At 46.0% G+C, this 27,329-nt stretch overlaps 1 protein-coding gene across 1 annotated transcript in view; it reads right to left on the bottom strand.

The window, feature by feature from the left end:
• Positions 1–27,329, bottom strand: part of LOC126262680 (tensin-1) — a 622,011-nt gene that overhangs the window by 488,893 nt on the left and 105,789 nt on the right. Inside the window, exon 4 of the mRNA XM_049959456.1 lies at positions 12,829–13,104. Coding sequence (XP_049815413.1) covers positions 12,829–13,104 — 276 coding nt within the window. The remainder of the gene's footprint in view (positions 1–12,828; positions 13,105–27,329) is intronic.

Genomic DNA, 27,329 nt, shown 5'->3' with positions numbered 1-27,329 from the left:
GACTGATTAAAGAACGCAGCTGAAGACTGATATAATAATAATGCTTCAGTAAGAAGAGTTCTCATTGTGAGGTTTACTCCGTTTTACGTAGAGGAGAACTCTTGACGTCTTCCATGTTTTGAGAGTAACTCCATGTCGAAATTGGTGTTCAAAGGGTTGGTATGGTTTCTATGACAGAGAAGGGGCATTATTTCAGGTGGCGTTATACGACGGAGCCACGGCCGCATTTTCGTTTTTCAAAGCAGTAGCTGTGTACGGTGTGGTTGGATCTGTCGTGATGTGGAATATAAGTATTGGAAGTTGGGAGTGAGAGGAATGGTAAATGTGTCAGTGTGCTCGTTTATGTATGGGCCCGTGTCACGGTGTCCTCAGAGACAAGATTATCAGGAACGGTGATGACTCTCTGGAAGGTAAATGTGTAGGAGGTAGGACGCGAAAAAGGTGCTTTTATTTAGCTCGTCAAGGGGAGGTTATTATGGACGTGTGGGTGGTGCGTAGGGATACTCCGGCTTTAGGGTGGTGGTAAGCGTCGCTATACTCTACTTCGGTTTACCATTGCTGCTGAATTGCGCCTGGCGAATATATGTCGTCAGTTCTACAGTTTTTTTGCTCTGAGTATACTGAAAATGTGTCGGTGTAATTGCCAGTGATGTGTTAATATGTCTCAGTCATAAGTCTGGAGTAATGAGTGGTAGAAAGTACTGGTGTCTGTAAATACTTCAAGAGCTTATGGAATTGGGGAGGGGGCGGGGGGGGGGGGGGAGCAAATGCGACAAGTGGGTATGTGACGGTAGCAGCTTCAGTTAAGGCCTGTAGTAGGAAGGAAGCAGCATTGGTTCCGTTGTCAGTGTTTAAGGGAACAACAGGTTGGCCTTCGAATTGGGCATGGATGTACGTGTAGCAGGGGAGGGTTAGTTTGGCTGAGGTATAGAGAGGTTGGGTTTGTTGATGAAGGTTAACGATTAACAGTTGGATTGGTGGAATGACTTATTACAGGTGATTCCGCAGTCATAGGAGCACACAGTAACGATGAAAATACTCTCAGAAACTTTTTTTGGCAGTGGAAGAACATCTCTGCTTCAACTGCCAATCTCTAAGATGATTTCTAAATATTCTGTAGTGACATGTAATGTACCGGCCTCCACAGAACAAACATCAAAGTGGACTGAAACTGAAGCCAGCTCTGTATACATTTCGTGGCAGGTCCGTGTGCGCAATTCCTTGTCACGTCGGTGCAGATGGATTTGTTTTGTCGATGTAACACGTGTACGTTTCGTGCTTCTTACCTAACGTGCGATTCTCTGGTAAATGTCGTGCAAATATCACAGTCGCCTTAGCAACCGCAGAGAACGAGTGCAGCCAAGAGAGGATCAACATCGCTAATATCGTCTACTTATTGGTACCAAATGCAAAAAATCCATTCACTTCACTGACAATCAAAAGCCGCCACAAATATAGAGAGCAATGGAAGCTTGACCAGAATCCATTCATATAATAAAGTCCTCCTCTGTGTTTCTGTGTGTACATGTAAAGCCTATTCTCAGGGACTACTGTAGGGATTTCGATACTGTTTTCTCTAATACGAGGGCAGTTCAATAAGTAATGCAAAACATTTTTTTCTGAAACAGGGGTTGTTTTATTCAGCATTGAAATACACCAGGTTATTCCCCAATCTTTTAGCTACACAACAGTATTTTTCAACGTAATCTCCATTCAATGCTACGGCCTTACGCCACCTTGAAACGAGGGCCTGTATGCCTGCACGGTACCATTCCACTGGTCGATGTCGGAGCCAACGTCGTACTGCATCAATAACTTCTTCATCATCCGCGTAGTGCCTCCCACGGATTGCGTCCTTCATTGGGCCAAACATATGGAAATCCGACGGTGCGAGATCGGGGCTGTAGGGCGCATGAGGAAGAACAGTCCACTGAAGTTTTGTGAGCTCCTCTCGGGTGCGAAGACTTGTGTGAGGTCTTGCGTTTTCATGAAGAAGGAGAAGTTTGTTCAGATTTTTGTGCCTACGAACACGCTGAAGTCGTTTCTTCAATTTCTGAAGAGTAGCACAATACACTTCAGAGTTGATTGTTTGACCATGGGGAAGGACATCGAACAGAATAACCCCTTCAGCGTCCCAGAAGACTGTAACCATGACTTTACCGGCTGAGGGTATGGCTTTAAACTTTTTCTTGGTAGGGGAGTGGGTGTGGCGCCACTCCATTGATTGCCGTTTTGTTTCAGGTTCGAAGTGATGAACCCATGTTTCATCGCCTGTAACAATCTTTGACAAGAAATTGTCACCCTCAGCCACATGACGAGCAAGCAATTCCGCACAGATGGTTCTCCTTTGCTCTTTATGGTGTTCGGTTAGACAACGAGGGACCCAGCGGGAACAAACCTTTGAATATCCCAACTGGTGAACAATTGTGACAGCACTACCAACAGAGATGTCAAGTTGAGCACTGAGTTGTTTGATGGTGATCCGTCGATCATCTCGAACGAGTGTGTTCGCACGCTTCGCCATTGAAGGAGTCACAGCTGTGCACGGCCGGCCCGCACGCGGGAGATCAGACAGTCTTGCTTCACCTTGCGGCGATGATGACACACGCTTTGCCCAACGACTCACCGTGCTTTTGTCCACTGCCAGATCACCGTAGACATTCTGCAAGCGCCTACGAATATCTGAGATGCCCTGGTTTTCCGCCAAAAGAAACTCGATCACTGCCCGTTGTTTGCAACGCACATCCGTTACAGACGCCATTTTAACAGCTCCGTACAGCGCTGCCACCTGTCGGAAGTCAATGAAACTATACGAGACGAAGCGGGAACGTTTGAAAATATTCCACAAGACATTTCCGGTTTTTTCAACCAAAATTGGCCGAGAAAAAAATGTGTTGCATTACTTATTGAACTGCCCTCGTACATAGACTCATTTCCAAGGAAGGTGTGTGTGTGTGTGTTTACATAAACAAGTCGTTAGGCGGTCGCTACGTACTCGTACTCGTGCGAAGCTGAGGCGGGAGGGTCGTTAATGTTCCAAAAACGGAAACTGTGTGACAACAAGTGCTACCATGATCTCAGAACACATACCCAATCTGTGCTGCTGTTCAGAAAAACTAAAGTCACGATGTATAAACTTTCACTGGGACCGGCGGTACTGAAAGTTGGACACTAACAAAATTCAATGCAAAGCAAGTTGGCACATTTTAAAGAAAAGGACTTAGACAAATTCTTGGGCCAGCAGAGGAAAATGATGCCTGGAAGAGAAGATTCAACTATGAATTATATAATACACTCCTGGAAATTGAAATAAGAACACCGTGAATTCATTGTCCCAGGAAGGGGAAACTTTATTGACACATTCCTGGGATCACATACATCACATGATCATACTGACAGAACCACAGGCACATAGACACAGGCAACAGAGCATGCACAATGTCGGCACTAGTACAGTGTATATCCACCTTTCGCAGCAATGCAGGCTGCTATTCTCCCATGGGGACGATCGTAGAGATGCTGGATGTAGTCCTGTGGAACGGCTTGCCATGCCATTTCCACCTGGCGCCTCAGTTGGACCAGCGTTCGTGCTGGACGTGCAGACCGCGTGAGACGACGCTTCATCCAGTCCCAAACATGCTCAATGGGGGACAGATCCGGAGATCTTGCTGGCCAGGGTAGTTGACTTACACCTTCTAGAGCACGTTGGGTGGCACGGGATACATGCGGACGTGCATTGTCCTGTTGGAACAGCAAGTTCCCTTGCCGGTCTAGGAATGGTAGAACGATGGGTTCGATGACGGTTTGGATGTACCGTCCACTATTCAGTGTCCCCTCGACGATCACCAGTGGTGTACGGCCAGTGTAGGAGATCGCTCCCCACACCATGATGCCGGGTGTTGGCCCTGTGTGCCTCGGTCGTATGCAGTCCTGATTGTGGCGCTCACCTGCACGGCGTCAAACACGCATACGACCGTCATTGGCACCAAGGCAGAAGCGACTCTCATCGCTGAAGACGACACGTCTCCATTCGTCCCTCCATTCACGCCTGTCGCGACACCACTGGAGGCGGGCTGCACGATGTTGGGGCGTGAGCGGAAGACGGCCTAACGGTGTGCGGGACCGTAGCCCAGCTTCATGGAGACGGTTGCGAATAGTCCTCGCCGATACCCCAGGAGCAACAGTGTCCCTAATTTGCTGAGAAGTGGCGGTGCGGTCCCCTACGGCACTGCGTAGGATCCTACGGTCTTGGCGTGCATCCGTGCGTCGCTGCGGTCCGGTCCCAGGTCGACGGGCACGTGCACCTTCCGCCGACCACTGGCGACAACATCGATGTACTGTGGAGACCTCACGCCCCACGTGTTGAGCAATTCGGCGGTACGTCCACCCGGCCTCCCGCATGCCCACTATACGCCCTCGCTCAAAGTCCGTCAACTGCACATACGGTTCACGTCCACGCTGTCGCGGCATGCTACCAGTGTTAAAGACTGCGATGGAGCTCCGTATGGCCGGCCGAAGTGGGCGTGCGGTTAAAGGCGCTGCAGTCTGGAACCGCAAGACCGCTACGGTCGCAGGTTCGAATCCTGCCTCGGGCATGGATGTTTGTGATGTCCTTAGGTTAGTTAGGTTTAACTAGTTCTAAGTTCTAGGGGACTAATGACCTCAGCAGTTGAGTCCCATAGTGCTCAGAGCCATTTGAACCATTTTGAGCTCCGTATGCCACGGCAAACTGGCTGACACTGACGGCCGCGGTGCACAAATGCTGCGCAGCTAGCGCCATTCGACGGCCAATACCGCGGTTCCTGGTCTGTCCGCTGTGCCGTGCGTGTGATCATTGCTTGTACAGCCCTCTCGCAGTGTCCGGAGCAAGTATGGTGGGTCTGACACACCGGTGTCAATGTGTTCTTTTTTCCATTTCCAGGAGTGTATATATAATAAACCTGATAATGTCAGATGCTTTTAGAATTAAGGGCTGGAATGGGCAGGAATTGTACTGACAGCTAATGAAGCAATGATTAAGAAGCTATTCAGCGCAGTGCTGAAGGAACCAGGAAGATTGGACGAACAGAGCTAAGGTGTGAGGAAAGTTTCAGAGAGGACATAAGGAAAACTAGAATTCAAAATTGGAGGAGTTCGGCACTTAACAGGAAAGAATGGAATGATCTTCTACAAAAGGCCCAGGCTGTCGCGCTGATATTGACGATGATGAAATCACAAATCAGCGCACACATTGTTGCAGATTTAAAATTCTTTCTAGAAAGAGTGTGTTTAGAAACATCAGCGTATTATGGACGAGGAGTGCTACGACCGAAGACTTTCATTCTGCGAGTGGTTTTAAGGTATGTGTCGTGCGGACGAGGAACCTTTTGGAAAATTTCGATAATAACGTAAATCCACTTGCTCACCTGCACAAGGAAGTCCTTCAACCTGATAACAACATTTCAGTTTTTGCCAATGAATGCGTACAAGTTTAGCGCACTCTGAGTATGTAAATATTTCAGCGTTGTCGCGTAGCTACTGGATCTGCCATCAGGCGTATGCAAGAAACTGGGCTTAATATCCTTCCTGCAGAATTACTGAACAAATTCTAAGTTCTAATGTAATAAATTTTGCAAATGCTTCTATCCACAAGTAGACACGAATTTACAAGGATCGCGCGTGCGAAACTTAGCTTGCCCTTCTCTCGCACGATACCCTCTGAGCCACGGATGAACGGCAAGAGTCAAGTTCCATACTCCTAGGTTTCCGGAAAGACTTTGACTCAGTTACTCGCTGAAGACTGTTAAGAAAAGTCCGATCAGAAACTAAGAAAATCAGCCTTCAGTTGCAAGGTAAAATTTTATTAGTTTACCTAGGTTTCGATGCCAATAATCGTATCTTCTTCAGAACCAAAATTAAATTATTTTGAGGGACAAACGTTGACCATGTTACAGAATGAAATTAAAACAGAATAAAGACACATAGTCATAAGATTATGTCTGTCAAAACTAAAAACATTAAGACAAACGTAGACGGAGCTACGCCGGCCAGGAGTCTAATTTTCGTTCTGAAGAAGATACGATTATTGGCATCGATAACTAGGTAAACTACTAAAATTTTACCTTGCAACTGAAGGCTGAATTTCTTAATTTCTGAACAATTCGCGGTTGCTGAAGCGCTGAACTATGTAAAAGATCTGTAAAAGTCCGATCATACGAAACAGATTCTCAGATACGTGAGTGGCTCCAAGACTTTGTAGATAATAGAACACCGGAAGTTGTCTTGGACGGTGAGTGTTCACCATAGACAAAGGTTTTATCAGGTGTGCCCCAGGCAATGGCCACTCTTGTTATATGCTCTGATGACCCAAAATATTATGACAACCTGCTTAATAGCTTGTTTGTCCGTCTTTGGAACGAAATACATCTCGGATTCTGCGTATAAGAGATTCGGCAGTTTGTAGGTAGCTTTGTGGACGTATGTGGCGTTAGACGTCTACGCTCAGGCCATGTAACTCGCGTGAACAACGGGCCGCTGATTTGCGAACACGGTGATAGCGCCCGGTAGCGACCCAGATGTGTTCCATAGGATTTACATCAGGAGAATTTGGTCGTCGAGACATCAACGTGAGTTCACTATAGTGCTCCTCAAACGACTGTAGCACGGTTCTGGCTCCTAGACGCGAACGGTTATACTACTGAAAGGTGACATAGTAGTCGGGGAAGACATCATGCATGAAGAATGGCTCTGAGCACTATGGGACATGACATAGGTCATCAGACCCCTAGAACTTACAAGGGAACCTCCCCATCGCACCCCCCTCAGATTTAGTTATAAGTTGGCACAGTGGATAGGCCTTGAAAAACTGAACACAGATCAATTGAGAAAACAGGAAGAAGTTGTGTAGAACTGTGAAAAAATAAGCAAAATATACAAACCGAGTAGTTCATGGGAAGATAGGTAACATCAAGGACACTGGAACCGCAGGGGCGCCGTGGTCTCGTGGTAACGTGAGCAGCTGCGGAACGAAAGGTCCTTGGTTCAAATCTTCCACCGAGTGAAAACTTTATTTTTTTATTTTCAGTTTATGTGACAAACTCTTATGTTTTCATCACTTTTTTGGGAGTGATTATCACATCCACAAGAAAACCTAAATCGGGCAAGGTAGAAGAATCTTTTTACCCATTCGTCAAGTGTACAAGTTAGGTGGGTCGACAACATATTCCTGTCATGTGACGCACATGCCGTCACCAGTGTCGTATAGAATATATCAGATGTGTTTTCCTGTGGAGGAATCGGTTGACCTATGACCTTGCGATCAAATGTTTTCGGTTCCGATTGGAGAGGCACGTCCTTTCGTCTACTAATCGCACTGCTTTGCGATGCGGTCGCAAAACACAGACACTAAACTTATTACAGTGATCAGAGACGTCAATGAACGAACGGACAGATAATAACTATGCAAAAACAAAGAAAGTAAAATTTTCACTCGTGGGAAGACTTGAACCAAGAACCTCTCCTTCACCAGCTGCTCACGCTACCACGGGACCACGGCGCTCCTAAACTCACGTTCTCCTTGATGTTGCCTATGTGGCCCATGGACTACTCAGTTTGTATATTTTGCTTATTTTTTCACAGTTCCACATAACTTCTTCCTGTTTTCTCAATTGATCTATGTTCAGTTTATCAAGACCTATCCACTGTGCCAAGTTATAACTAAATCTGAAGGGGGTGCGATGGGGAGGTTCCCTTGTTAGAACTACTTCAACCTAACTAACCTAAGGACATCACACACATCCATGCCCGAGGCAGGATTCGAACCTGCGACCGTAGAACCGCTCGGCCACCGCGGCCGGCTATGCAGGAATAGATGCAGGTGGTTCGCAGCTGTAGGCGCGTCTTCGATTACTACCTCAGGTCCCACGCAAGCGCAGCAGAATGTCTATCATAGTATAATACTGCTCCCACTAGCCCGTGTCCGTAGCTCGCTGCACGTTTCGAGACGCCGTTTACCTCGATGATGGCTTTTGTGGAGACGACCATCGACCTAGTGCACTAAATATGTGATTCACTCGAAGCGTCGACACGTTTCCATTGACCGACGCTCGAATCCCGATGGTTCCGTGCCCACTGCAATCGTAACTGACGATACACGTGGACACGTAGGTGTGGTCTGCAGCGGAGCTTCGTGTTCAGCAATGTACGATGAACGATGCGCTCTGATACGCTTGTGCGTCCACCGGCATCGCGCTCTTTCATCACCGTCTATCCTACTTTACAGAGAGGACAAGCCTCCGAACCCCACGTTCTGTGAAGAGTCGTGGACGTCCAACCATTTAGCACCTAGTGGTGGTTTCACAGTCCTCCTACCTCTTTCCGTAGATGCTCACGACAGTAGTACGTGAACATTCGACCTGATTCGCCGTTTTCAAGGTACTCGTTCACAGGCTCTGCGTAATAATAATCTGTCCTTTGTCAAAGTCGCTTATCTCAGTGGATTTCCCCATTTGCAGTTCATGTCTTCGCTGGAGTGATACCCCGTCCGGGTGTGCTCCGGTTACACACTTCTGTTACAGGTTAACGCGCCCCAACGCCACCAGGCGGCGTCCAATGTCATGGTGGGCAGTGGTCATAATATTTTAGCTTGTCAGAGTATACAATATGCATAAAAGAACTGTCGAACAGGGTGAGCATCAACTTGCGACTGTTTGCTGATGAAGCTGTAGTGTACTGGAAAGTCTCATCAGTGAGTAACTGTAGGAAGATACGGGGTAAGTTGGATATGATTTCTAGTCATACAATGAAGGCTTTCACGACCGGATGGTACTGTTGTTGATAATTCTTCCGGGTTATATGGCCGTCGTCCATGGCATACTTCTATTCCTAACGTTTCGTCCAATACTACGTTGGACATCTTCAGAGGTATGGCTCGTCCTGCTGAGTCCTACCGACTCGGCAGGACTCAGCAGGACCAGCCATACCTCTGAAGATGTCCAACGTAGTATTGGACGAAACGTTAGGAATAGAAGTATTCCATGGACCACGGCCATATAACCCGGAAGAATTATCAACGACGATATAATTTCTACTTGGTGTGATGATTGGCACCCGGCACCCTCGACCACGTTGTCTATCAGTGCCCCACATACTCGTATGATGTAGCAGTCGAAATCAGACAACGACTTCCTGATAATGACACGTATCAATACTTAGACAACAGGAAAATTTTGAAATATTAAACACCTTGGTTAATGAAATTTCACAAAAGATCTTGAGAGAGTTCTTATGGGAAAATGGGCAGTAATGGAACATAGAAGATGTAGCTAGGTTGAGGAGGAAGGTGCGACGGTCATCATGAATTTAGTAGTGGTGTAGAATTAGATGTAGGGCAGGAAGCCTATTTCTTTTGTAAGTTATCTTTTTGAGAAAACTGCAGCGAGTTATAATGTTTTACGGGCTAGGCCAGTGGCTGGAGCAAGCCCACACACATTGGCTCAGTTGGCACCGGGTGATAAATTGTGATAGGCTTGTGTATTCACTGACACAACCTGCAACGCTGCAAGCAGTAGATGCAATTCTTAGAAATAAAGAAAATCATATAATGTTATTATTACTTGTATCATGCTGCAATTGTACGTATACTTATATGACCCACTAATTAGCTTAGATAGTGGGTTTATTGCAGACCTGATCAAATAATGAAATTTAAAAAAAATGAAAATAAATATAAAGAAACGGAGTGGTTAACTATAGTACAAGGTGCCCATTGCCATGCAGCGTATTGTGGCTTGCGGAGGATGTATGTACGAGAGCTGCGCAGAAAGTAATGCACCGCATTTTTTTCTTAAACAATTGTTAATGTGTTGATATATGCGTCTGCATTAATGGTACCGCCTCTTAGCATCACATCAGTGAGAATCACACCCTCACATTCCCGGGACACGGTGATCATGACGTTACCGGCTGAAGCAGTTGCTTTGTACATTCTCTTCTGTGGCAGTGGGAATGGCGCCGTTCTATCGACTGTCGTTTTGTTTCGGGCTCAAAATGGTGAACCCCGGTTTCATCACTTGTCACAATCCGGTACAAGAAGGCCTGCCCCTCAGCTTCAAAACGTTGCAACAAATCAAGACAAATGTTTTTTCTGTGCGATTTGCGATCCACCGATAGACACAGCGGGACCCATCTTGTACACGCTTTTGAATAGTCAGGAGAGCGGATAATTGCATCCACACTTCCTTTGCTGATTGACAGATGCAGCTCCAACTGGTAATGTGTCTGTCCTTGCGAATGACATCAGCTTGCTGTAAATCGTGGAGCTCCGCCGAACAGCCTTCTGATGACCCCACCCTCCGTGCCAAGCATTGTACTTGCGTCGGCAGCAGATCCTCCCTAGACTTTGCACAAGCGTTTGTGAATATTCCAAACAGTCTTTTTCTCTGCAAGTTCAATGACGGCACGCTGCTTGTAACGTACATCACCTACAGACGCCATTTTGAAACTGGCCTGCAGCTGCGCTATCTGTCGGAAGTGACGGGAACTTGGCGCGCTCACTCAGCAGACTTCAGATAATACCTGTATAACGTTTCGTATTCGTAGCATTGTTCCTACGTCACCATCCATAACACGGATGCCTACACCTTCTAACCCTCCGCCAGTGTGCCCCAAGGTTCCGTCCTCTCCCCTCTTCTCTAGCTTCTGTATAAGGCGGACATGCCGCCGCCTTCTTCCCCCGTCCACCTTCTCCAGTAAGCCGATAACACCGCCTTCCTTGCCCTTCACCCATCTTGACCGGTTAACCACTTGGTGCAACCAGCGGTCGCTCAAGGTCAATCCTTCCAAGACCCAGGCGATGATTGTAGGCAAAACCACTCCTTCCTTCCGTCTCCTCGACTTCTATGTCACCATTTATGGCCGTCCTATCACCCTCACCCCCACCCCCACCCTCAAGTACCTTGGCGTCACCCTCGACCGTCGCCTCTCCTGGAGCCCCCATCTCCGGATAAACAAGGCACGCTCCCGCCTCCGTCTCCTCAAGCTCCTTTCTGGCCGCACGTGGGGTCTGGACCCCTCCACCATCCTCCACACCTATAAATCCCTCATCCGCCCTATCCTCTGCTGCGCCCACCCTGCCTGGATCTCCGCCCCTCCTACCTTTTACAAATCCCTTCAAATCCTAGAACTCCATGCACTCCACCTCGCCTATCGCATCCGTCTCTGCTCCCCCCATGGGGATCCTGTATGACATTCCGTTCCCGTACTTCCACCTTTTCCTCGAACGGATACGGATCCTATACACCTCCCATAAAGTCCATCCCCCTCACGCGCTTGTCTCTCCCATCCTCTCCCACACCGATCCGCTGCTGCGCCTGTATTCCCAGTCCCAACTGCTCTCCATCTCTCCACTCTCCATACCCTCGCCCAAGGTGGCTTCCACCAACTCCTCCCTCCCTGACGAAGCCCTCATCCCCTCCATCTACCCCTCCTACCAATTTTGATGCTCCCCTTCCACACCCCGTGTTTTTTTCTTATGGCACCCTCTCTCCATTCTCTCCATTCTCTCCCTCCTCCCTTATTCCCCCCTCCTCACCCCGGGCTTCCCCTACCACCTCCCTTCTTTCCTCCCTCTCCCATCTCCTCTGCCACTGGCACCTACACCCTCCACTCTCCGTCCTCTCCCACCTTTTCCCCTTTCGGCAGGTCCCCGGACTCGTGCACGTCAAGTGAACATTCGCGCGCCGGTGATCATCGCCATCGGTTCTTTGTGTGTGCCGTCGTGTTAGTGCTTTAGTGTTTCACCGCCCACGCTCAATCGTTCACGTGTGTTATTTCAGTCATCAGTGTTCGTGTACAAGTGCTGGACGTTTTTTATTTTACTACACCTGTGAAGGGCTCCGTGTTTTTTACTCACGTGTCTACTGTTTTTTGCACATCATTATGTTTGTTTTTCTATGTCTTCCTTGTTGCTATTTGTACTATCCGTGGCCGAAGAGCGTCATATATAGCCGCTGCCGGCCCACCTTTGTATAAGCTATTAAAATAACAATAAAGAAAAAAAATAGCATTGTTTGCGGCTAAGAAAAAAAAATGCAGTGCGTTACTTTCTGGACAACACTTGTACATGTACCGGGTGGTAAAAAAGTCAGTATAAATTTGAAAACTTAATAAACCACGAAATAATGTACATAGAGGGGTAAAACTTGACACACATGCTTGGAATGACATGGGGTTTTATTAGAACAAAAAAAGAAACGAAGTATTGCTAGACGCGTCAAAGATCTCTTGCGCGCGTCGTTTGGTGATGATTGTGTGCTCAGCCGCCACTTTCGTCATGCTTGGCCTCCCAGGTCCCCAGACCTCAGTCCGTGCGATTACTGACTTTGGGGTTAGCTGAAGTCGCAAGTGTATTGTAATCGACCGACATCTCTAGAGATGCTGGAAGACAACATCCGACGCCAATGCCTCACCATAATTCCGGACATGTTTTACAGTGCTGTTCACAGCATTATTCCTCGACTACAGCTATTGTTGAGGAACGATGGTGGACATATTGAGCATTTCCTGTAAAGAACATCATCTTTGCTTTGTCTTACTTTGTTATGTTAATTATTGCTATTCTCATCAGATGAAGCGCCATCTGTCGGACATTTTTTGAACGTTTCTATTTTTTTTGGTTCTAATAAAACCAGATGTCATTCCAAGCATGTGTGTCAATTTGTACCTCTCTATCTACATTATTCCGTGATTTATTCAGTTTTTAGACTTATACTGACTTTTGGATCACCCGGTAGATGTCTGCCAGTGTGACGAACAACACACGTGGGAGTCAGACAGGCGCCCGCCGCCTACCATGTAGTTGTCGCCGTGCTTGGTGTGGAGCATGTGGGCAGCCTCGCGCTGCGCCTGCCGGAACTGGGCGCGGCCGACGTCCGCGGGGAACCAGAGCGCTATGATGCGCTCCGTCACGTAGCTCAGGTCCATGCCGCCGCCCCCGCCGCCCCCGCCGCCGCCGCCGCCCCCGGCGCAGCGCGCCCGCGACGCGCTGCGAGGCTGTGTCGTCAGCGCCGCGCCGCCCCCGCCGCCGCCACCAGCGCCTCCGCCCCCCAACGTCGGTCCGCCCACCGGCTGTCGACAAGAGAACCGCCACACGGTTACTTGTCGTCCGCCAGCTTGCGCGGTGCTCAACAATCACAACAACATCACCACACCTCAAACTAATTCACCACATGATGTATACCACGGCAGATTTCTATTATACACCTGTAAGGCTCCAGGAAGAGATGAGAAGAACTGATGCTAGAATATTCTGAACCGTTAGGTCGTGTGACATTTCTCTTCAAACGTCTCCAAAGCTCGACGTTTCGATCCCTCTCTCGCAACGTATTCTGTGTTCGACATCGTCACTGAAAAAGATCCCAGCAGGGGGATCGAAACACCGAGTTTTGGAGACTAAAAATCTACTCTGTAGGAATCAGCATCGGTTTCGAAAAAGACGATCGCGTGAAACCCAGCTCGCGCTATTCGTCCACGAGACTCAGAGGGCCATAGACACGGGTTCACAGGTAGATGCCGTGTTTCTTGACTTCCGCAAGGCGTTCGATACAGTTCTCCACAGTCGTTTAATGAACAAAGTAAGAGCATATGGACTATCAGACCAATTGTGTGATTGGACTGAAGAGTTCCTAGATAACAGAACGCAGCATGTCATTCTCAATGGAGAGAAGTCTTCCGAAGTAAGAGTGATTTCAGGTGTGCCGCAGGGGAGTGTCATAGGATCGTTGCTATTCACAATATATATATATGACCTTGTGGATGACATCGGAAGTTCACTGAGGCTTTTTGCGGATGATGCTGTAGTATATCGAGAGGTTCTAACAATGGGAAACTGTACTGAAATGCAGGAGGATCTGCAACGAATTTACGCATGGTGCAGGGAATGGCAATTGAATCTCAATGTAGACAAGTATAATGTGCTGCGAATACAAAGAAAGAAAGATCCTTTATCATTTAGCTACAGCAACTGGAAGCAGTTAATTCCATAAATTATCTGGAAGTAGATGCTAGAGCGAGATTCATTGGAAGAATCCTAAGGAAATGCAATCCGAAAACAAAGGAAGTAGGTTACAGTAGACTTGTTCGCCCACTGCTTGAATATTGCTCACCAGAGTGGGATCCGTACCAGATAGGGTTGATAGAAGAGTTAGAGAAGATCCAACGGAGAGCAGCGCGCTTCGTTACAGGATCATTTAGTAATCGCGAAAGCGTTACGGAGATGATAAACTCCAGTGGAAGACTCTGCAGGAGAGACGCTCAGTAGCTCGGTACAGGCTTTTGTCGAAGTTTCGAGAACATACCTTCACCGAGGAGTCAAGCAGTATATTGCTCCCTCCTACTTATATCCCGCGAAGAGACCATGAGGATAAAATCAGAGAGATTAGAGCCCACACAGAAGCAACCGACGACCTTTCTTTCCACGAACAATGCGAGACTCGAATAGAAGGAAGAACCGATAGAGGTGCTCAAGGCACCCTCCGCCACACACCGTCAGGTGGCTTGCGGAGTATGGATGTAGATGTACAAGTTTGAAAAACGATATTACGCGTCCTAACGACTCTGAACATTCTAACAGTAATAACAACGGCGACGGAAGCGTGTATACGTGTAGAAGAGGAACTGATTGCAGGTACATTACTGGAGCTTTATGGAATAATTCGGGTCATGTTAGACAGCCTTCTAAAGATTTAAGCCTGCAAGTGTTTCCTGGTTACCAAATGCCTTCTGGGGGAACTGAATACAATAGGGCTAAGGGTACTCATTCCCTCCTCCCTCCCCCCCCCCCTCCCCTCCCCTTCCTCTCAAAGTATGTCGTTCTTCATTCTGATACCATGGCACGGTATAATCCACAGTGCGTCATTAGAATTCAATTAGAGCAAGGGGAATTGTGTGATTGAGATGAATGGACGCCTCCAACTATACTGATTCAGTTACTCTAAATATATGCATTAATGCCCATTAAAACTGCAATACCTGAAGGATAGAAAATAACGATCTTCTACTTATTGCAGGTCTATACATATTATACATTAAAATCATTCCCTGATATTATCAGGACGGAGAGAAGCGATATCACACACACACACACACACACACACACACACACACACACACACACACATATATATATATATATATATATATATATATATATATATATATATATAATTTTTAAATAACTATTTAAAAAGTTTTAAAAACAATTATCTAGACTGCAGTTAGATAACAGTTATTACATAACTAGGTTCCACTGTATAAATCAACCGTATTAAGATACATTTCACTTCAAACTGGACCCGAGGATGTTATATTTTTTCAACTGGAGCTAGTTACCACCTAATAACTGTCAGATAATTGTGAATAGGCAATTAAAAACTCTTGAGTAATTTAAAATTTTTTTTAAGTGTGAAAATTATGAAATGTCCTATGGTCGTTTAATAGCAACTACATTTTAGGGGTAGAAGCATTTTTCTGCTATTAACATTTTGCACATCCTACACACCAACATTGTTTAGTTAACATCTTTGCTGAGTAGGAAAAGAATAACATCTTTATATTTTTGCTTAACGGGTACTCTTTGCATTGTGAACAGAATCAGAGAGTGTAAAGCATACATGTGAGGCTCAAGCTGACATTAAGAATATTGTGAAGTGCGCTACAGTGATTTATTTACAATGCAGCGGCTTGTACATTGTCCTGGGAAATCATGAACAGCGTAACAAAACAAATCGCCATCCACTGGAACATATATAAGTGTACAGTATTGTTTCGCTTTGCATGTAAATAAATACAGACGGATTAACACGTTTTTACTAACGAAACAACATATAAAATGGCTCTAAATATACAAATGTTCTTGTGCAGTACAAGACTAGACGACATGCTGCTGAGCAACACGTAAGTGTAGCTGGAAATGTCAGCCGTCTGAAGATGGGCATATTATCCCGAAACCGGCTCTGGCATTGAAATAAAGGACTTTAAAATTATTTGTGACTGGTTACGTTATTCATCAATAACCATTAACGGCCGCGGAGTTCACAGAATCCAGCATTATAAAATAACAAGGAAGGTAGGGGGAGATAGGGGTTTAATGTTCCGTCGACGAGGAGGTCATTAGAGGCAGCGTACAAGTTCGGATTTCAGGAGTATGGGGAAGGAAATTGACTGGGCTCTTTAAAAAGAACCATTCTTATGGGGACCTTAAACGAGTATGGAAATCATGGAAATGTCAGACACCCGAATACGAGTCCATTGTCTTCGCCAATAAGACACGGTGGATATCCTATTTGTTCGTCGACATCAGCGTGTTTCAAGGATCATCTTACATTTCCAGCGAATTACCCAAAAATATTAAGAAACAACTGATAAGTCAGGTTTCTTTCCTCTCAGTGTTGTGGAACATTTTATCTTCGTTTCGCTGCATTTTTTCTATAACACATCGTAGTGTAGACGGCGAGTATTTAATATACCCTATATTTAACGTGCCAGTGTTCAGGGACAGCGAATATTTTCAGTAAGCAAGTCATAATACGTTAACCACATACGACGTTTGACAGATGTGAAAATTACCGAAGTATCAGTTTAATAAGTCACAGCTGCAAAATACTAACGCGAATTCTTTACAGACGAATGGAAAAACTGGTAGAAGCGGACCTCGGGGAAGATCAGTTTGGATTCCGTAGAAATGTTGGAACACGTGAGGCAATACTAACCTTACGACTTATCTTAGAAGAAAGATTAAGAAAAGGCAAACCTACGTTTCTAGCATTTGTAGACTTAGAGAAAGCTTTTGATAACGTTAACTGGAACACTCTCTTTCAAATTCTGAAGGTGGCAGGGGTAAAATACAGGGAGCGAAAGGCTATTTACAATTTCTTAAGAAACCAGATGGCAGTTATAAGAGTCGAGGGGCATGAAAGGGAAGCAGTGGTTGGGAAAGGAGTGAGACAGGGTTGTAGCCTCTCCCCGATGTTATTCAATCTGTATATTGAGCAAGCAGTAAAGGAAACAAAAGAAAAATTCGGAGTAGGTATTAAAATTCATGGAGAAGAAGTAAAAACTTTGAGGTTCGCCGATGACATTGTAATTCTGTCAGAGACAGCAAAGGACTTGGAAGAGCAGTTGAACGGAATGGACAGTGTCTTGAAAGGAGGATATAAGATGAACATCAACAAAAGCAAAACGAGGATAATGGAATGTAGTCAAATTAAATCGGGTGATGCTGAGGGGATTAGATTAGGAAATGAGACACTTAAAGTAGTAAAGGAGTTTTGCTATTTAGGGAGTAAAATAACTGATGATGGTCGAAGTAGAGAGGATATAAAATGTAGACTGACAATGGCAAGGAAATCGTTTCTGAAGAAGAGAAATTTGTTAACATCGAGTATAGATTTAAGTGTCAGGAAGTCGTTTCTGAAAGTATTTGTATGGAGTGTAGCCATGTATGGAAGTGAAACATGGACGATAACCAGTTTGGACAAGAAGAGAATAGAAGCTTTCGAAATGTGGTGCTACAGAAGAATGCTGAAGATAAGGTGGGTAGATCACGTAACTAATGAGGAGATATTGAATAGGATTGGGGAGAAGAGAAGTTTGTGGCACAACTTGACTAGAAGAAGGTATCGGTTGGTAGGACATGTTTTGAGGCATCAAGGGATCACAAATTTAGCATTGGAGGGCACCGTGGAGGGTAAAAATCGTAGAGGGAGACCAAGAGATCAATACACTAAGCAGATTCAGAAGGATGTAGCTTGCAGTAGGTACTGGGAGATGAAGAAGCTTGCACAGGATAGAGTAGCATGGAGAGCTGCATCAAACCAGTCTCAGGACTGAAGACCACAACAACAACAACATACGACGTTTCAGCTGAGAACGTGATATCCATTTGCCCTGTGCTCGGCTATAACTGTGATACGCAAACTGTTCCGGTATTGTGTTGGTCTATGTTTCGCTGCACAATCAGAAAATGTTACGAACTGGCCTCCATTGTTCACTGTCGTCACCCGCGAAGCGAAATTCGACATAACGAAGTCACAAAAATCGTCACGCTCTGCGTCCGTGTTCCCATTCATTCTCAGCCGACGTAAACAATGCTTAACATCATACAGCTGGATAATGACTCTGGTAGTGACGTGGTTTCCGCATTGTCGCACTGAACGTATACAATGGAGCCGGAGCAGGAACAATACCGTGCTGCACAAGGTGAACTTCATTCTTGTTGTGTTCTTATTTGAGGCATAACAGGTTACAGTTGAGTTTCTAGAGAAGGAAATTTGATATTTTTGAATACGAGAGAAATTGTATTGTCTACTTTATTATTTGGATGAAAGTTTGTTTGTAAACGTATGGTATTGATTATACTGACGGAGAATATTTCTGGAGGAAATTTTCTAGGTAACCAACGCAAGTGCAAGAATGAAATGTTTGTTTGTCAGAACCATTAACTGAAGTAAATCTTTGTCCCTTAAATAACTAATAATATTCGTGATTAGTGTTTTCATTATGTCACGAATAGCGGAATTGGTTGGCATTTCTGTAATTTTAGTATTGGGAGAATTTCGTAATTGTTAAGTCTTCTTATGCTGTACAGTATTTCTAGACAATCATCAGAGTTCAATTTTTCAAGAACGACATTCTTTAATGTAAAACCCTCCTCCATCTTTCTTAGCAAAGTTTAAAATATTTTGTCATGTGTGCATTGCACCTTACACCACATGAAGCCAAAGATAGTTTCTGAGAGCCAAAAAACAAATTTTGTAGTGAGTAGTTTATTTTTTTTCTTTAGCTGCTGCGTCTGCTGATTTCTGTTTGCATTCGAAAACGTCAGTACACCAGACACAAAACAACATGATGAGCATAAGGTACGTTATCTTTATTTTAGGACAGATCTTACTGTGCACTGTTATGACGAAATAGTTCGTAATCAGAATTATCAGGTGTTGTGCTAAGCAAGCTGATGAATTTACAGTGACAGTGTAGGTAATATCAAACAGATGTTTTTCTTCTGCATTAAGCACTTTTCTTTTTATGGACATTTCAAGTCGAAAATTGCACTTCATGTCACGCAACTTTCATGATGTACTTCAGTATTCAGTTTCAGTTAATTAGTTTTCACTGAGTATACAGTTAGTTATTTTTGGCTATTAATTTGATTACTTTTCATTACTTCAGATTCAGTATTTCACTAAGTTTTGTTTCACGACAATGTTCACATTCTCGGAAGAGGGCCAACCGACAGTCGCCGCGTATTGCTTAGCAGTTGAATGCGATATGTAAAGGACACGTTGCACTAGGACATACACTAAGTGATCAAAAGTGTCCGGACACCTGGCTGAAAATGACTTACAAGTACGTGGCGCCCTTCGTCGGTAATTCTGGAATTCACTATGGTGTTGGCCCACGCTTAGCCATGATGACAGCTTCCACTCTCGCACGCATACATTCAGTCAGGTGCTGGAAGGTTTCTTGGATAATGGGAGCCCATTCTTCGCGGAGTGCTCCGCTGAGGAGAGATGTCGATATCGGTCAGTGAGGCCTGGCGCAAAGTCGGCGTTCCAAAACATCCCAAAGGTGTTCTGTAGGATTCAGGTCAGGACTCTGCGCAGGTCATTCCATTACATGGATGTTATTGTCGTGTAACCACTCCGCCACAGGCCGTGCATTATGAACAGGTGCTCACCGTGTTGAAAGAAGCAATCGCCATCCCCAAATTCCCACAATGGGAAGCAAGAAGGTGCTTAAAACATCAATGTAGGCCAGTGCTGTGATGGTGCCACGCTAAACAAGAAGGGGTGCAAGCCCCCTCCATGAAAAACACGACCACACCATAAAACCACCGCCTCCTAATTTCACTGTTGGCACCACATACGCTGTCAGATGACGTTCACCGGGCATTCGACGTACCCACACCCTGCCATCGGATCGCCACATTGAGTACCGTGATTCGTCTCTCCACACAACGTTTTTCCACCGTTCAACGTTTACAGCCGCTCGACCATGAAATCCAAGTTTTCTCATCTCCCACCTAACTGTCATAGTACTTGCGATGCATCATGATGAAGTTTGGAATTCCTGTTTGACGGTCTAGATAGATATCTGCCTATTACACATTACGACCCTCTTCAACTGTCGGCGGTCTCTGTCGATGAACAGACGATATCGGCCTGTACGCTTTTGTGCTGTACGTGTCCCTTCACGTTTCCACTTCACTATCACATCGGAAACAGTGGACCTAGGGATGTTTAGGAGTGTGGAAATCTCGCGTACAGACGTATGGCCGGCCGGAGTGGCCGAGCGGTTCTAGGCGCTACATTCTGGAACCGCGCGACCGCTGCGGTCCCAGGTCCGAATCCTGTCTCGTGCATGGATGTGTGTGGTGTCCTTAGGTTAGTTAGGTTTAAGTAGTTCTAAGTTCTAGGGGACTGGTGACCACAGCAGTTAAGTCCCATAGTGCTCAGAGCCAATTTGAACAGACGTATGACACAAGTGACACCTAGTCACCTGACCAAGTTCGAAGTCCGTGAGTTCCACGCAGCGCTCCATTCTACTCTCTCACGATATCTAGTGACTACTGAGGTCGCTGATATGGAGTAGGCAGCACAATGCACCTAATATGAAAAATGTATGTTTTGGGGGGTATCCGATACTTTTGACCACATAGTATAGTTTTCAAAACATGAATACTCAGTATTTTCATTCACATATAAATTTTTATAGAAACCTTGGAAGATAACCTAGATGAATCATCATTGCAAGGTTTACTTACCATGTAGCTGGAAAATTAGCTCGGCAAATGGAGACATATAGTGTACGGCGCTTAAACCCGGACAAATGAAACTTTTTTAAGAAGTAAATTTATTAAAAGATAATACAAATGCAAATGAAAATCCATTTACATATGAGTAGTGGTATTTTTCAAGAGTAAGATTACTCGATGTAACACCCTTTAGTCGCAATGACTGCCTCCAATCTTGCCGTGAAGAGATCGCACACACTGTGAAAAACAGCGCTGTCAGTATTAGTGAATGCTGCTTCGATAGCGGTGCAACATTAGGGTGCCTCGTGTTACTGGTAACTCGACTACGCTCCAAACACAGAAATGGAGGGGGTTCAAATACGGGCTATTCGGGGGCCAGAACGCCTTTGACCAGAACATGTCAACGTTATCCGAGATTCAGTTTTGGACTAAATGGCTCATATGAGCCGGTGCACCTTCCTGTTCAAAGACGTGTTGTCTCCCCGAGGCCACAGTTACCATCCACGGATTCACGACGTTCGTCATAACTTGCAGATAAACTACTTTGTTAACAGTTTGTCCACTTTCAAAGAAATGTGTCGACATGGTATCATCCTCACTGGACACAACAGCTAGGACGCGAACCCCAGACTTCTCCGATGCATTAAATTTGGATACAATGTCGTAAAGGAAAGAAAAGAAAAATTTGGAGTAGGTATTAAAATCCATGGAGAAGAAGTAAAAACTTTGAGGTTCGCCGATGACACTGTAATTCTGTCAGAGACAAATGGCTCAAATGGCTCTGAGCACTATGGGACTCAACTACTGAGGCCATTAGTCCCCTAGAACTTAGAACTAGTTAAACCTAACTAACCTAAGGACATCACACACATCCATGCCCGAGGCAGGATTCGAACCTGCGACCGTAGCGGTCTCGCGGTTCCAGACTGCAGCGCCAGAACCGCGCGGCCACTTCGGCCGGCTGTCAGAGACAGCAAAGGACTTGGAAGATCAGTTGAATGGAATGGACAGTGTCTTGAAAGGAGGATATAAGATGAACATCAACAAAAGCAAAACGAGGATAATGGAATGTAGTCGAATTAAGTCGGGTGATGCTGAGGCAATTAGATTAGGAAATGAGACACTTAAAGTAGTAAAGGAGTTTTGCTATTTGGGGAGCAAAATAACTGATGATGGTCGAAGTAGAGAGGATATAAAATGTAGACTGGCAATGGCAAGGAAAGCGTTTCTGAAGAAGAGAAATTTGTTAACATCGAGTACTGATTTAAGTGTCAGGAAGTCGTTTCTGAAAGTATTTGTATGGAGTGTAGCCATGTATGGGAGTGAAACATGGACGATAAATAGTTTGGACAAGAAGAGAATAGAAGCTTTCGAAATGTAGTGCTACAGAAGAATGCTGAAGAGTAGATGGGTAGATCACATAACTAATGAGGTACTGAATAGAATTGGGGAGGAGTTTGTGGCACAACGTGACAAGAAGAAGGGACCGGTTGGTAGGACATGTTCTGAGGCATCAAGGGATCACAAATTTAGTACTGGAGGGCAGCGTGGAGGGTAAAAATCGTAGAGGGAGACGAAGAGATGAATACACTAAGCAGATTCAGAAGGATGTAGGCTGCAGTAGGTATTGGGAGATGATGAAGCTTGCACAGGATAGAGTAGCATGGAGAGCTGCATCAAACCAGTCTCAGGACTTAAGACCACAACAACAACAACAACAACGTCGTAAGCAGTTTATCTCGTTTACCCGAAGAATCGAGCTATTTCAGTGGGCGAACGCCCAGCGCGAAAACTTTCGATAGTTGTGGCTTTTCGGTTGTACTCCGCAACATCTCGGCCATTTTGAGGTTCTTACTGTTTACTAGAAGCCTATGGCTCTGAAGAACGCCAGTCGCGACCTCCGGTGGAGCTACGACATGGAGGAAAAGTGAAATTGAAATTTGTCCGGATTTAAGCGCCGCACTCTATATTGTAGCTAGTTTGGATCACTGTCAATATTTGCCCGAAACGACTTGAGAAGTCAGTGGAAAACGAGGAGTCCAATAAGCCGTCTGACCTCGAGTAGGAGTCTAGTCGCTTAACCACGGTGCCACATCGCTGACTGAAAGTCTCCTGGCGGTAACGCCCAGTGATCTGGGAGCAGCAGGAGGGTGGAGCTGACGAGGCTAGCCCAGGCGAGCTCTTTGTGTAACCAGCGGGTGCCGCACGCGTCGCGGAAGTCTTTGGCGGTCGGTCCCCAAAGAGCCGCCTCAGATTCGCGTCAGCTCGTCTCAGACCCCATTATAATTTTTCTTTGAAAGCTGATAGCGCTGACGATAATGGAAGTTCCTGTTTCATCTGCTTTGATGGCTCCGAAGCGACGGTTGCTCGCACGGTACTTTTTTTTCCACACGCGCCCGTGGTATCAAACTGCGGCTCTAGCTGTTGTTTCCGTACTCATTCTCATTTATTTGACAGCGTGGGTATCAAAACTCATAATTATAAGAGAAATCCGACATATTTGCGTAAAAAGTTGACTTCTGTTTTTTTTCTTAACATTAGTGCGCGTCGTGAGAGCCCACACTTGGCGAGGTATTATTACTCGCGGATATAGCACTTCTTCTGTGGCTTTTGTAGTAACAATAACTGACCTCACCTTATGGAGATGGAATATGGTGTTTACCAACTAAGTAGAATGAAACTAGTAAAATTCAGGTGACATTACGCTTATATCTTGCAACATTGCGTCTAGCCTTGTTAATGGCATCAAATCGGCGGGGAAGGAAGGTTTTTCAGGTATCCCGTGTATCCACACACTAACGGTTAGGTGCCGTAGACCTACCGAATTGCGGGGGCGTTTATCCATTCTTCTGAGTAGGCACTTTCCATGCCATGAGGATCAGAGGATGTAGCGAACGAGTCTAGATGCAAGGGCCGGCCGGAGTGGCCGAGCGGTTCTAGGCGCTTCAGTCTGGAACCGCGCGACCGCTACGGTCGCAGGTTCGAATCCTGCCTCGGGCATGGATGTGTGTGATGTCCTTAAATTAGTTAGGTCTAAGTTCTAGGGGACTGATGACCTCAGCAGTTAAGTCCCATAGTGCTCAGAGCCGTCGAGATGCAATACGGCGCTTGACCGTTCATTACAGCGGAAACGCGTGCACGTACCCTTGTCAATACGGCTGTTGTCATATTGGAAAATGTCTTGTCCACATTATACTCACCATGAAGACGCAGGAGAGAGGACAACATTTTGTCAGCGTGAAGGCTGAAATAAACATCCTGGTTCATGTTCATGGTAATCAGAATGAGTAGGCCCAAATCATGCTACGAAAAAAAAAAAAGAAACACAAAACCACAGCATCATTTGAACAAAAACCTTCATACACTGCCTCATTGGGCAGTCGGTGTACACGATGCCTTCCATCATTTGAAACAGAGGCCAAAAGAGCGACTTGTCGCCGGCCGCTGTGGCCGAGCGGTTCTAGACGCTTCAGTCCGGAACCGTGCTGCTGCTACGCAGGCTCGAATCCTGCCTCGGGCATGGATGTGTGTGATGTCCTTAGGTTAGTTAGATTTAAGTAGTTCTAAGTCTAGGGCACTGATGACCTCAGATGTGAAGTACCATAGTGCTAAGAGCCGTTTTTTGAGCGACTTGTCGGACCACACTACACACGTCCAGTCAGGTAAAGCCAGACCTCTCTGTTCTTTGTCCAACTGGTCCGCCGAAGTAGAGGTTTGACTCCAGATACTGCCAGGGATTTTTCCTTGGTGGAAGAACTGGTTACGGGGTGCACTCAACCTCGTGAGGCCGTCTGAGGAGCTACTCGGCCGAGTAGTAGCGGTTCCAAGGAAAAAAAACCCGACGACGCCTGGGAGAGCGGTGTGCTGACCACATGCCGCTCCATAAAGCATCCGATGACAACATCTCCATAGGCTGACACGGCGGTCGGTCGGACCCGATCAGCCCATTACAGCCAGAATGCAGAACATTTGGACTTACTGAAACCGCGCTGCTTTATGCGCCGCTCTGTGTTATGGCCTTCTGCGAGGTGCTCAAAAGTGAAGTCACATTGCATCATCCCTTCGAAATGTTATCTCGGAAACTAGTTGAGGTCAACATCATTCATTGACAGAAACAATTACTGTCAGATATAAAACTCATTCTCACTCGCGAGGCCTGGCATTGGTCTCCGATCCCTGTTGGTTAGGATCTTCTTACAGCCACTTTTGTTAAACCCGTGCAGCATGGCTGCGGCGAGTGGTACACCGTGTTAATGCGCGTACATCGACAAATCGATGTCGATATATCGACATATCGGGGAATATGTGTCGCCGATGTATATCGATGTTTGTTGGACAAATAACAATATATCGATATTTTATCAACAGTCTTAGTGGGTGCCGGCTACGTTGACTGAGTGAGGCACTACGGTCTGCGCAAAATTTATCAGTTGGTTGGTTTGTTGTCTAAAATTCAGCCTTGAAAAAACTGAATAAACTGGGGGATACTCTACAACCCCGTCTCCCTCCGTTCTCAACTACTTCATATCTTTCATGTCGTTCCACTCTTACAATTTCAGTCTGGTTTCTGTGCAAACTGTTAATAATTTTTCCCTCACTGTATTTTATCACTTTATGGACCTACTGGTCCTTAACAGTTTGTATAAAACTGCTACGAATTGGTAATTTTTTTGTTATAGCTAATGCAACGCATTTCGACAAAAATCTCGTATTTTGAGTGACAGCTGGTGGAGAGAATAATCGGTAGGACTCTCCAGCACTCGAGAATCTGACCACACTGGTAACAGATTCGCAGCCTTACACAGTATGGTAATCGAGAGCCGCATCTGATCACAATATTCTTGCATCCGAACGTTTTTAGTAACCCGTGACAGAAGATAATCCGTATCGAAGGACGCGTTTAGAGTGCAGACAGTGAACGCGTGGGAGAATCGCGTCTGCGACCGAGTCGCGCTAGCGCCGGGCTGGGGGGACACCCGTGGAGAGGCACGCACACGCACGCTACGCAGTCACGCAACCGCAGTGCGTACGTGACACTCGTGACCACGGGGCACGCCAAGCGCTCTGCGATTGATCTCGCCGTCTTGCAATTAAACGCCTTCCTATTGCAGCGCGCGGGCGTCTTTAAGCAGTTTCTGAATGACAGAGGCCTCTTAAGGAACGACGCTCACCTACCTATCGTCCTTTGATCAGGACCCGCTCGCTGCATCAACCTGAACTTTTTCTGCCTGGCTGTAGTTACAGAGTAGCTCGTTTCTAGAGACGAGTCCCCCCCCCCCCCTCCCTTCACCCCCTCCCCTCACCTTTACAACCGCTGCCTTTCCAGCAACATCGCTGAATTCGTTCCACTCCAACTATACCAAGTTGCCACAGTCTCTTTCCACTAAAGTCTTCGTTCTTGATCTAAGCATGCTTTTCACCAACCTTTTTTGTGACTAAGAAGTCATTTGCGATCCTTTTTTCTGAAAAACACACTTTTATCGTAAATGAAGATGGCATCTGTTCTTTCGGACATGTCCGAAAGAGCAGATACCATCTTCATATAGTTAACGCTAACCGGCTATTGACCTCCTTCTTCTTCTGTGCGGATGCACACGCATTGCCCGAACTCTTACGGGACTCGGTAATGAGTGTAATGGGCAGGGGCACTACGAATGTAGTGTGTGGACATTAAGTTGGAAATGTGAGTCTCACGGGGAGGGTGCAAGGGATAAATCCCTGCAGTCGCTCTATCCTCTGTACCCTCGTTGGCTCAGATGGATAGAGCGTCTGCCATGTAAACAGGAGATCCCGGGTTCGAGTCCCGGTCGGGACACATTTTCAACTGTTCCCGTTGATGTATATCAAGGCCTGTCGGCAGCTTAGCATCTTGATTTACTTATCACTTTCATCAGTCTTTATATCACTATTTATTATCTCAAGATTACCGGTTTTAGGCACTGTGGCCCGTCTTAAGGTATAATACACTATTTGTTATAATAATTAGTGGGAGGTGGTGGTAATTTGCTATGGGAACAAACTGCTGAGGTCATCCGTCCAGCGAGGTGGCGCAGTGGTTAGACACTGGACTCGCATTCGGGAGGACGACGGTTCAATCCCGCGTCCGGCCATCCTGATTTAGGTTTTCCGAGATTTCCCTACATCGCTCCAGGCAAATGCCGGGATGGTTCCTGTGAAAGGGCACGGCCGACTTCCTTCCCTAATCCGATGAGACCGATGACCTCGCTGTCTGGTCTCCTTCCCCAAACAACCCAACCCAACCCAACCCCTCATCGGTCCTCAGGCGTACACACTTTTTAATCTAACTTTAACTTGCGCTAAGAACAATACACACCCATGCCCGAGAGAGGACTCGAACCTCCGACACACACTTTTTAATCTAACTTTAACTTGCGCTAAGGACAACACACACCCATGCTCGAGAGAGGACTCGAACCTCCGACAGGGGGAGCCTCGCGAACCGTGGCAAGGCACCCCAGACCGTGCAGCTACCACGCGCGCCTTTTGTTATAATAAGTAGGAACAGTAGCGACATTAAACA

Source organism: Schistocerca nitens, chromosome 6 (assembly GCF_023898315.1).
Source record: "Schistocerca nitens isolate TAMUIC-IGC-003100 chromosome 6, iqSchNite1.1, whole genome shotgun sequence".
In the NCBI taxonomy this organism is placed as follows: Eukaryota; Metazoa; Arthropoda; class Insecta; order Orthoptera; family Acrididae; genus Schistocerca; species Schistocerca nitens.
This window is presented reverse-complemented; position numbering and strand designations above follow the sequence as displayed.